Source organism: Diaphorina citri, unplaced genomic scaffold, assembly GCF_000475195.1.
Source record: "Diaphorina citri unplaced genomic scaffold, Diaci psyllid genome assembly version 1.1 scaffold222, whole genome shotgun sequence".
Lineage (NCBI taxonomy): Eukaryota > Metazoa > Arthropoda > Insecta > Hemiptera > Psyllidae > Diaphorina > Diaphorina citri.
Genome location: NW_007377659.1, coordinates 185,325 through 198,223, shown reverse-complemented (window position 1 = coordinate 198,223; position 12,899 = coordinate 185,325). Strand labels below are relative to the sequence as shown.

Sequence of the window (12,899 nt, the reverse complement as noted above, 5' to 3'; positions counted from 1 at the left end):
AAAAAGAAAAAAACCTAGAAACTTTTTGATTTTGGTAATTAAACCCGCGACCTAGCATTTACAAGTCAAGCATGACAGGTTCCAAACTAACTAGGACATTTGTTTTCAGATATCCAAAACAAATAAAGAAGACTCTCCAAGAACAAAGAAAATGACTCCAGAAAGTATGATCGACATTCTTGTGTACATATTTAAGTACGTAACCTAATTAGATAGAAGAAGGGATTGCAAAATACTTTTCTATCGCGTTACTTTCCTATCCCAGCACTTAATAAATGGTCGAGGTAGGAACATACTATGGGATGGACATGCTACGACATAGACCACACGGAATATAAATGCTTCACTAGACTCCATGATGATCTGTACAGTAACAATAGTACTCAGATAATTATACAGCGTGTAACTACATTTCACCCGTTTATATCCGGAGAATATAAATGCTTCACTAGACTCCATGATGATCTGTACAGTAACAATAGTACTCAGATAATTATACAGCGTGTAACTACATTTCACCTGTTTATATCCGGAGAATATGAATGCTTCACTAGACTCCATGATGATTTGTACAGTAACAATAGTACTCAGATAATTATACAGGGTGTAACATATTGTCATTGGCGTTCTCACTAAACCGTGAGCGGGTAGGTTGAGGCTGAGTTGAATGGGGAGTGGCTGAACATCCACACGGGGTAGTTCAATACAGGAGGTAACTAGGCCAAGGCTGGAATCTTTCCTGGAAAAATGGAAGGAATAGTTTGTTTATTTAAGTAGACTTTAGACTGTCAGAACAAGACATGTTGTGTACTTACTTATACTTACCCTTGACAAGGGTCTCATCAATTATATTTTGCCTGCTCTACATATGCCAATTAATGGGTTCATTCTATCTCGAGATACTAATGTGAGACTGGGGGGAGTGAAGGGACTTTTCAGTCCCATTCTGGCAGGATATATTCTATTCTATTCTACTGTCCATTCTTCAGAGACATCTGCAAGAACTCCTGCCCAATTTGGGTCCAGAGACCCTACGGGGAAGTGAATAATAAAATACAAAAAATGGACGAAATGGAAAATTTTTCACTTTTTTCCAACATTGCCACAAAAAAAAAATACGCGTACTGACTTCAACCCAGCTTGAGTGAGGCTGGCAAAACCCAGCGGCACGCTATTGGTGGGAACTTGGCAAACAAGTTCCCGATGAATCTCTGAAGTTAAGCAACGGTCAACGTGGTTGGTATCCAGATAGGTGACCATTTGGGCAACCGCCGCCCTGCTGACTTTTTTGGAAGAGAAAAGATACCCAAAGTCCCCGGTTGACCGATTTTAATGATTTTACTTTGTACTTAATTTTAAAGCAAAAATTATGGAGTTTAAGTGCAAGATCGCAGAATAGGGCCCAGCATTAAAACTCACGTCTGGTGAATTGGAAAAGAAATTTCAAGTTTTGCTAAGATTGCCTGATATTTGCTATTATTCCATTCTCGTACAACCTATAATTTATATACTTTTTTACATTATAACAGAAATATTACCTTATAAAAATGTTAAATTATATTTTACTTTTCTCAAATTTATCTCTCTTCTCATAATTGAATTTATTTGAAAAAATATATAAAATTATATAGAAATAATATTAACATTGATGTAAATAAATCCATCTATCTTTTTATTAATTTCATTCATCCCACGGTTCAGGGGCCGATTCCATGAACGATAAAATCCGGGTACATGATCGGACATCAGATAATCCGATCCTATCCTCTTTTCTCCCCGGATAGAATCCTACTCCTTTACTATTTACTAGGGCAACCAGCAATATTGTCTGCGCGTGGATTAATATATACATATATCTATGAGTGTAATCATTCATGGAACAGAGGCCACTAAGATTTCTACATTTCCTACTAACTTTTACATAAATTATTTTTACATTATTACCTACATAGATTCCGACCTACGGACTTTTACAATAGAAAAATTGAAATAGGTAACACAGAGTGTGGTACACCTAATGGGTACTACCTATATAGGTACATAATTACATATGTTATGTAATATTTCCATAAAAATTGCCTATCCCGAAGCGAAATTTTTTCCTTGTCTCAATATATTCTCTTATGTAGCGATTACCTACTAGAGCAGCGATTCTCAACCGGGGGGGGGGGGACGAAAAAAAAAAACGGGGATAAATTTGGGGGGGCTGGCCCCTAGTAAGAAAATATTGAGAACGAAACTTGAAGCTAAGATAAGCGGCCATCGAAGCTACTAAGAATTTGGGAGTAATGGCCATAGCAAAGGGAGAAAAAAAAAAGATCGAGGGACAGGAGTAACTTTCCTCCTAAGTATGATACGCATGGTAGGTACCTAGCAAGTGTTAGAGCAATGAAATTTTACGAAAGCAAAAAAAAACAGAGCAGTAGGTAGCAGTTTTGTTTGAGGAGCCATATTTTTTTGACGGAGCATGAAAAATTAAAGAAAAACTGAACTTTGACTTGTAAGGTTTGCGACACTGTTTCATTTCAACATTGACAAACCGGCAACGCTGTCGCTGTATGAAGATTATTTTAGGGATGGGATAATTCGACCTCTTTTTCGAATATTCGAATACCACGATTCGATTCCTTTTCAAATATTCGACTCAAAGATCGACTCCTAAAAGAATCGCGATTCTTTTGTAGGCGGGGAGAACTAAAATGGGGAATGAAAAAACAAAACTAAAAACAACTAAATTGTAGTTGTACAGGGCACGCAACGGTAGGTACACCTCGACTCTTAAAGAATCGCGACTCTTCCAAAGAATCGCGATCTTTGAATTAAGAATCGCGATTCCGATTCCTTTTGAAATATTCGACCTCTTTGAATCGAACTCAGAGAAATATTACCCATACCCTAGATTATTTTTCAAGATTCGTTTTTGATAAAAAATTTTGAGTCCTGGTTTTGTGTTTCAATATTTAGAATTTAATTAGTGAACAAGATACAAATATAATCTGATAAGTGAATTAAGTGGTAAGCATTAGCGAGACCTTCCCTTGTCCATCTTGCGCCGACGGCAGTTCTCACTAATAGCTCACACAGCTATCCATCCAATCAATCAGTGTCACCCCCCCGATACAATAATAACAGGGTACCACTTTTTCTTGTGAAGAGGTTTGTTAGAAGGGAACGTGTAACCTGCTAAGGGTCTTATCGTCCCTGAAGATCGCAGTGGTTGGGTGGAGGGCTCACGCTAAGTGAGAACCCTGGCACTCTAAAACAGTACTTGTGCATATACTCAACATCACGTGGATACTATTGCTACAAAGGAACTGGCACAAACGAGCAGTGACCAGTGTTATTATCATCTATAGCGGTAGGTTAGATGCAAGAAGGAGTTTTCACCAATTAAGACGCAGTGATTAGTTGTTATTACAGGGTTAGGTTAAATACAAAAAGGAGCTTTTCTTTTCCCCGAACAGAATTTTGCAAAAATTCCCCTAAAAAAAAAAACCAAAAAAAAAAAAAAAAAAAAAAAAAATGGAGAGAAGAAAGACAGGATAGGAGAAAGCCAGCTGTTCCGAGAATGAACATTATCTGTTCAAGATAAAATCTGCACTGGGTGGGAATTGAATGTGTAGCCTAGTGCTTACAAGGCAGATGTGCTACTAATACTAACCAAGCTAACTAGGCTGGCAGTTTCAGTCTTAAAACAATCTTCAAGTTGTGTGTACTTACAAGGCAGGCATGTTAACCCTCCAAGCAAGGCTATAGACCAGGGTTTTCCAACTGGTGATCAGTGATGGTGCGAGCACTTTAGAGTGGCCTATAGCTGTCAAAGACCACAGGAAATCAATGCTCTTTAGAAATTCTCTCCTCCCCCCCAAAGTGCCTACAGTATACAATACCTCTATGTGGGTCCATAACTTAGGCTAGCCTGGTCAGCTCGGAAGGTAGTGTTCCTGTCTTGTAAATATCAGTTATGGATTTATTTCCCAGCCTTGATTGCAGTTTATCAAATTTGTTTATCAGAAGACTAATGGAACACCTTGTAGGATACAAGTTATCCCATAGATCTCTAATCATAGAGATACCTACTTCAACAATTTGATTGTAAAGGAAAACCCAGTGGTGTGGGGAAGCTAAAAAACCATAGAGAAAAAACCAATAAAATTTATTGGACTGCCTAAAGTTTGGGTTGCCAAAACGACACAGCATATTTGTCAGACAAAATTGTTACAGTTAAAATGAGATTGAAATCATTGTAAATTAATCAGGTTTTGTAATCAGCTGGTGGTCTTCACTCATGTTTAGAATGTCTGACAGACCTTGAGACCTAGAGACCTTTATGTGTGACAAAAATTGTGAAACCTAGGTCTACCAGATCATCTGAGAGAACAAGGTCTGAATTCTGCCACACATTCCAATGGTCTGACAGACCAGTCAGATGGTCTGGGCTTACCTTCCTTCTCTCTACTTTTTCTCATGCTCTTACTACATTTATGTATTTATTTACTAGTGGTTGACCAGTCCTTTGTATGTGACCACCACACACCATACTGCAGTTTATCAAATTTGTTTATCAGAAGACTAATGGAACACCTTGTAGGATACAAGTTATCCCATAGATCTCTAATCATAGAGATACTTCAACAATTTGATTGTAAAGGAAAACCCAGTGGTGTGGGGAAGCTAAACACCCATAGAGAAAAAACCAATAAAATTTATTGGACTGCCTAAACTTTGAGTTGCCAAAATGACACAGCATATTTCTCAGACAAAATTGTTACAGTTAAAATGAGATTGAAATCATTGTAAATTAATCAGGTTTTGCTAATCAGCTGGTGGTCTTCACTCATGTTCAGACTGTCTGACAGACCTTGAGACCTTTATGTGTGACAGAAAAATTGTGAAGCCTAGGTCTACCAGATCATCTGAGAGAACAAGGTCTGAAGCTTTTTCTGCCACACATTCCAATGGTCTGACAGTCCAGTCAGATAGTCTGAGCTTACCTTCCTTCTCTCTACTTTTTCTCATCCTCTTAAGTACTACATTTATGTATTTATTTACTAGTGGTTGACCAGTCCTTTGTATGTGACCACCACACACCATACCACACCACATAACACATCACATACACTCCACCACACACAGTGCCCCTTCCTTCCTTCCATAATACACCACTGAGATAACCTGAACATCCAACAATTTTAACTAATTTTTCCCAAGGCTATAATGCATAATGTATGTGCCACTATAATGCTCACATAGGAATATTAATCAGTATGAATCATGTATAATTCTAGCTTGATATATCACAGTTTCACGTTCCTACTGGATACAATTAGGTAGTTTCTACAAGTATACACATACTTTCCAGTTTTTTTTTTTTTTTCTTCTTCTTCTTCTTCTTCTTCTTTTTCCTTTGAGGTGTGAAACACATCACAATATTTCATTTTCATTTTTAAGTAGGTAAACCTTTGTTTTTATAATTTATTTTTTCACAATATAATATACCTAATTACAGTGTAACTGCTTAATTAAGGATTTTTTAAGGGGACTCCCCAGTAGGTAAAGTAGGTTTTGAATCTTTAATGAGTGTAGTGATATCAATAATTATCAAAATATATTTTTTTTATTCAGTTTCAGATATATGGTGAATTTCGTGTTAATGAACTTACAATTATGACAAAGGTGGTTTTTGTTCTCTGTAAATACTCTATGTTGGTTTGACACCAGTGAACTCTTTTATCACTTAACATCATGGATTTAAGGAATCTCTTCACATATGAAACCCTTGTGCATGCCATAGCTGGTGCTACTGTAAGTATTACCCTTCAGTTGATGGTACAAATTATAGGCAGGTATTTTTCGTATAACTAATACATAATTACACACTAGGTACATTTATTTTGTATTTACCTAAACAGCAAGGCCATATGTGAGGGCATATTATATTTAATGGCTTGTAAATACCCTGGGCAACTGAGGTGGGATGAACACCAGTGTTTATAAGGTTGTTGTTATACACAGGGCCAGGCTAAGCAAAGTTTTGGAAAATGGAAGAGAAGAAAAATCGATTTGTTTAATTTATTAGGTATCATTTTCAAGCTTGGATAGAGCTCAGATGAAAAAAAAAAAAAAAAAGGTACCTAAGTAGTTTATAAAAGTGCAATAGGTAGGTACCTACTTTATGTATGGGGTATAGCTCAAATCAAAAAGTATTTAGGTAGTTACCTTCATTAATTAATAAAATAAACATCTTCTTTTCCATTTTCCAGGGCAGTGTCATTGGGGTGTCTACATTCTATCCTTTGGAAATCGTCAAGCTACGCTCCATAATCAATGATCGTAACCTATCCCACAATGATCAAAAGGGCATACTGCAAAAATTCGAACAAATCATCAAAGAGGAAGGACTCGAGGCGCTGTATCAAGGGTTGGAACCCATGGTGAAAAGCTTGTACACTTCCAATTTTGTTTACTTTTATTCGTTCCATGCATTGAAAAGTGTAAAAGGAAGCCATTCGGAAAAAAATCGGATGAAACTCACAAGTGAGAACGGGCCTTTAGAGCAAAGAATCAAAGAGAAAGACTGATTTTATAAATAAACATTTAATCTAATAGAGTTATATAGGTACATATACTTGAGTTTTCATTTTAAATCAATTTGTTTATTAATTTATTGGTATGACATATGACTAAGAACCATTAAACAGTTGATTACTATGAAAATTCAGTATCCTGATAATATTTTGTGATCCTTTTAGTGGACTGGACTTCAAAAGTAAAATAGATAAATACATTCCTCTCTCTCCCCCCCCCTTCCTTTACTGTTCATTTACTCTAATTATTACATGTATTGTCCACAATATGTCAAAATATATAAGACCTTGGTTAGACTGCGGGGGTAAAGGGCCTTTTCAGTCTTATCCCAGCAGGATAAACAAGGTATATTCTATTCTATTCCTCTTGTGCCGTGAATTGTAAAAAATTCTGTACATATGTAGTGGTCAAGGCGCTCGCCTGGTAAACAGGAGGGCGTGGGTTCGATCACCTGCCTCGGTGGTGTAGTGGTCAAGGCGCTCGCCTGGTAAACAGGAGGGCGTGGGTTCAATCCCAGCCGAGGTATGGAATTTTATCCTCATATAATTTGAGAATTTGACCACAATAATAGTAGTAGCCTACTGCTGGAGTAAAGGGACTTTTCAGTCCTAGGCGAGCAGTATAAATAAGCACTATTATTATTATTATATGTACTTCATTATTTACACACTTACTCATACTATTACTATCTTATAGTAAGTCCGGAGATTTATATTTTTTACAATACAAAGTATTGATTGGTAATCGGAAAAATAATTGCTGTTTTCTATTTGTAAGTATTTCTTTCAGATGTTAGAGGGATTTTGCGCTGTCCGGGGTTCGATTCCCGCCGGGGGCGAACTTTATTCTAAACAGATAAGGTTCGTTCTCGGAACGGCTGGCTTTCTCCTACTTTGTCCTCCGATTTCGGGACGATAAGATTTCCGTTGTTAAAGTTCCCTCTTTCGTAATGGTATTGATTTTTTTTTTTTTTTTAAGAGGTTTGACAGAGGGAACTGTAACTGCTATGGTCTTATCATCCCGAAAATCGAAGAGAGTCGTTCCATGCATTGAAAAGTGTAAAAGGAAGCGGTGGTGAATCATCTATTGTGACTGACTTGTGTTTGTCCTCTATTGCAGGTGGGTTTGTTGAACAAACGAAGTTCAAAGTTTCAACTTGACGATTTTGATTTTACTTTCCTTGTTTTTTCTTCTTTCTTGTTAGGATTTTTTTTTAATTGAGTTCACACACAGTCGACGCCGTCGATCGACGAGGCGAATCTGTGTTGTCGAGGCAGTGTAAGGTTTCAGTCGACATCGATCGAGGCAACTGGCTTAAAATGGAGGTCCTATTGTCTCGAAATCAAAGAGAGAAAAGGTTCTTTATAAAAAGTAGATCAAATGTCTCCTTGGGCCGAACCTCGAGAAATGTACGGTTCGGCTGCTATTCAGGACTTTAGTTTTCAAAAAGCTCGAGAAAGTTTAATTCCCTCACGACTTTTTTTTTCAGATAGAGTGGGAGAAATCCAGCCGTTCCGAGAACGAACCTTATCTGTTTGGGATAAAATCTGTCCCGGGCGGGAATCGAACCCGTGACCTAGCGCTTACAAGGCAGACGCGCTACCTTCCAAGCTAACTAGGCTGGCAAACAGAAATGTTAAAAACACAGGAAACTCTCTCATTAATTCTTGAGCCCGATTAAGCTTTCTGGGGGCCCTGGGTGGCCCTTTTTCGTTCCATTGATATTTGCCGATTAACTTTCATGATTATACCTTGCATTACAGGAATCATCAACGTCTCAGGATAAAATCCGCCCCGGGCGGGAATCGAACCCGCGGCCTAGCGCTTACAAGGCAGACGCACTACCAACTAAGCTAACTAGGCTGGCTCCTCACGACTTTAGTTTTCAGCCCAAGTGGATCAATCTTTGCAGAGAGGTTCTTTATAAAAAGTAGATCAAATGTCTCCTTGGGCCGAACCTCGAGAAATGTACGGTTCGGCTGCTATTCAGGACTTTAGTTTTGTGGGAAAAACACAATTAAAATTCCTAATACAGCGTGTAACTACATCTCACCTGTTTATATCCGGAGAATATGAATGCTTCACTAGACTCCATGATGATCTGTACAGTAACAATAGTACTCAGATAATTATACAGGGTGTAACATATTGTCATTGGCGTTCTCACTAAACCGTGAGCGGGTAGGTTGAGGCTGAGTTGAATGGGGAGTGGTTGAACATCCACACGGGGTAGTTCAATACAGGAGGTAACTAGGCCAAGGCTGGAGTCTTTCCTGGAAAAATGGAACTATGGTTTATTTAGACTGTCAAAACAAGACATGTTGTGTACCTACTTACTTATAATTACCTTTGACAAGGGTCTTATCAATTATATTTTGCCTGCTCTACATATGCCAACCAATGGGTTCATTCTATCTTGAGATACTAATGTGAGACTGGGGGAGTAAAGGGACTTTTCAGTCCCATTCTGGCAGGATATATTCTATTCTATTGTCCATTCTTCAGAGATATCTGCAAGAACTCCTGCCCAATTTGGGTCCAGAGACCCTATCGTGTGGGCTGGTAACTCCCAGAACGGCCCCAAGTTTGTATGACAAAGGAGGAGTCCTTTGTCATACAAACTTGGGGCCGTCAATGGCAATTTTGAATCAAGATGGAATGTGACGATTTTAATTAACATTATTTCAGAATTTGGCCACAATAATGGCAGTAGCCTACTGCTCGGTTAAAGGGATTCTTCAGTCCTATTCGAGCAGTATAAATCAGCACAATTATTAAGCAATGTACGGACAAAAGTAAAATTGTTTTTACTACCTACCTCCTCCACTTCACGGTAAAGACTCCCAGACATAAATTCTTGGGTTCTTTAATTACAACAGACGCTATACAGGTAACGATTTGCCCCGTGCTAAGCTCCAGCTGACATTTGGTTTCCTGTTTCATTTCTATGGAATCTGGTATACCTGAAAACAGGGCACATATCAGATGAGGGACATACTACGGGATAGGCATGCTACAACACAGATCACATGCGTCTAATGTGGCAATTGATTCATTGATACGAAATAAAAACGGCGGTGAAACATTCATCTTTAAAACATAATATCAAATGAAACATTCAAAGTAAAGGAACTTTTCAGTCTCATCCTAGCAGTACCTATAAATGAGAAAATAGGTTTTCACCCTCGGAGGCCATTAGGCCAAAAAAAAAACTTTGGAGTCTGAATTTCTGAACCATTAGTGGGACCTATTTGAAATTACAAATCACCGATTATGAATTAATCAATATGAATTTCCCATTCTTGGAGCTTCCCCTATTGGCAGACCATGGAAAAATGAAATTTTGAGTAGGCCATAACTCCGGCCCTGGTTGTTGGATCAAGCTCAAACTTGTATCAAAGTACTACGTTTTTCAAGGCCTCTAATTTGATGTATCACAATAGGGGAGTTCTTATTCAAGATTTCGAAGTTGACCGCCCTGGGGCCGAACTTTGGGGTCTGAATTTCTGAACCATTAGTGGGACCTATTTGAATTCAGTCTCATCCTAGCAGTACCTATAAATGAGAAAATAGGTTTTCACCCTCGGAGGCCATTAGGGCAAAAAAACTTTGGGGTCTGAATTTCTGAACCATTAGTGGGACCTATTTGAATTCAGTCTCATCCTAGCAGTACCTATAAATGAGAAAATAGGTTTTCACCCTCGGAGGCCATTAGGGCAAAAAAACTTTGGGGTCTGAATTTCTGAACCATTAGTGGGACCTATTTGAAATTACAAATCACCGATTATGAATTAATCAATATGAATTTCCCATTTTTGGAGCTTCCCCTATTGGCAGACCATGGAAAAACGAAATTTTGAGTAGGTCATAACTCCGGCCCTGGTTGTTGGATCAAGCTCAAACTTGTATCAAAGTACTACGTTTTTTAAGGCCTTTGATTTGATGTATCACAACAGGGGAGTTCTTATTTAAGATTTTCAAGTTGACCGCCCTGGGGCCGGCCCTGGCCGAAATTTGGTGACTTACTAATAGACGTGTCCTCAATGCATATAGTACAGGGCGATATACACGCGATGAGTGGCTGAATTAGAACCGGTTCGTTGGAATGGAACACGTTGATTGGTTCAAAGGAGTCGGATAGGAAGCTGGCGGATATTTCGAATGCTTGCATGATGTCCAACTTGAGGCTCTCGTCTTTCGAGAGAACAATGGACGGCTCGGAAGAGTGGGAGTAGGTTACCTGAAATAATCGGAATTTTGATTAAATTACATTACTTTCCTTCCTATAGGTTAAGGAATAGAATAGAACATACCTTGTTTATCCTGCCAGAATGAGACTGAAAAGTCCGTTTATTCCCGCAGTCTGAACAAGGTCTTAGGTTTCATAGGTAAAATTTATATACATATATTAAGTAGGTATAAATTAGAACCGGTTCATTGGAATGGATTTGGAACAATTCAGATTCTACTTTCAACAAAGAAAATTTGATGTGCTTTCGAGAGTACTCAAACCAAAATCGCGAGAGAGGTGTTTACTCTACGAGTGCTGGAGTTAAATAATTATTTCAATTTTATTGGAATTTTAATTGTTAAAACCGGGCAGCCTAGTTAAAAGAGCCCTGCTTTTGTAAGCGCTAGGCCGCGGATACGATTTCCGCTCAGGGTGAACTTTATCCCAAACAGTCGAGGTTCGTTCTCAGAACGGAGTTTCACTTACTTTAACATTGAGTAGTTTCACAGTGACCACAGTACATCGTACGTAGACTACCATCTCATAAGTTTCACTGGGCGCAATACTATCCAAGCTTTTGTTCAACGGGAACTTAGCCATCCCCGGTGTAGTGGTTTGATTGGAAATGTTGCTATCTTCACTCACATCGATGTTTTCGCTATCTTCACAAGAGAGGAGAAGGGAAAGGTTTACCAGCGGTTCCGAGCCCTGATTGGACAGGGTGATTGTGATGGGATACCTGGAAATAAGATGGAATGTGGTTGGTTGGAGGAGCAAAGGGAATTCTGAGTTGTCTGGCTGGGGGATTTAACAGGGAGTAGACCAGCTAAGTTTGGCTCGGGGACTTTGAACAGGGAGTTGACCAGCTTAGTCTGGCTCGGGAACTTTGAACAGGGAGGATACCAGTCTGATATTTCCCTTGCTAAAGAAATAGCGAAGATTGAGTGCGAAGGGCATTCAGCCCAAAGCAATCACCCTAGTTAGGGCTGATTGAGAGGCTGACGTAAAACGCCGACCCCATCTGAATACGGGAAAATAGACAATAATAATAGAATAGAATATACCTTGTTTATCCTGCTGGGATAGGACTGAAAAGTCCCTTTTCCCCCCGCAGTCTAACCAAGGTCTCATATACATAGTTTGACATAATATGGGGAGTACATTTTACAAAACAAACACCCCGATTAAATTAAAAATAAATAAATAAAATAAAATTAAAAAAAGGATACAAAACACCACAGAGAAAAAAATAGTGCGAACCCACGTTCTGCTGATTACCAGGCAAAAGTTTTGACCACTATACCACTGAAATTAATTCTGGGTTAATTTATATATATTTTTTTTTTTTAATTTATTTTTAATGAAATTTGGTATATCTTCAACACTTAAATCAAATATTAAGGAGAGCGGTAGTTTGACAGCGCTACATCTTAAAGAGATATACGCCACAGACCAAGTACCTACCAAGTAGCCATTTTTAGGTAGTTGCAGAGGAAAAACTACAAATTGTGGAAGGAAACGTATTGAATGTTTTTTTATATTGGGGTTAAATTACTCATTAAATTTCAAACTCGATAAGGCATATGGAGGCTGTAATTTTTGTTTCAGATCAAAAACCCGTCAATTTTTCCACAAAGTACCGAGAAAACCGCTAATAAACTTACCATTCTAATAGTAGGGCAGGGTTCTCATGTTTTATGTCCATGCTTAGATCACTCGTGCTGGGCATTATAAATATACTATTGATAGACTGAATGGTACTTAGATCGAGCTCGGAACGGGATACGGGCAGTCTCCACAGGGGTAGCTCCGTGAGGGGGTCCTTGGTTATGATAAACTGTGGGAAAAAATCTTTATTTTAATCTATTCCTCTTCTCATTATCATTATTATTCATCATTATTGTTATGGTCATTTTTTTTTTTCTTTTTTTTTTTAATTAAGCAAGGTCTATAGTAATAACTAAGCATTGTACAATATTAAACCCATAAAATAAACGAGACCTTGTTTAGACTGCTGGGGTAAAGGGACTTTTTAGTCTCATTCGAGCAGGATAAACAAGGTATATTCTATTCTATTCTA

The 12,899-nt window shown here is 38.3% G+C and overlaps 1 protein-coding gene across 1 annotated transcript; it reads right to left on the bottom strand.

Annotated features, from left to right (window-relative positions):
- Positions 1–240: 240 nt before the first annotated feature.
- On the bottom strand, positions 241–12,667 carry LOC103506206. Its single transcript, XM_026821322.1, has 5 exons — positions 12,484–12,667; positions 11,306–11,558; positions 10,615–10,828; positions 9,407–9,551; positions 241–739 (listed from the first exon to the last, which is right to left on the bottom strand). The coding sequence occupies exons 1-5, from the start codon at positions 12,546–12,548 to the stop codon at positions 241–243; spliced, it is 1,176 nt and encodes a 391-aa protein (XP_026677123.1). The 5' UTR covers positions 12,549–12,667.
- Positions 12,668–12,899: the final 232 nt, after the last annotated feature.

Bases quoted from the DNA above. Each gene is read 5' to 3' on its own strand.
- LOC103506206 (XM_026821322.1), bottom strand. From the start codon at position 12,548: ATGCCCAGCACGAGTGATCTAAGCATGGACATAAAACATGAGAACCCT. The intron at 11,559-12,483 runs GTAAGTTTATTA...TCTTATTTCCAG, and splicing joins CCTGCCCTACTATTAGAATG to GTATCCCATCACAATCACCC. The intron at 740-9,406 runs GTAGGTAGTAAA...CCATTTTTCCAG, and splicing joins TTTACCGTGAAGTGGAGGAG to GAAAGATTCCAGCCTTGGCC.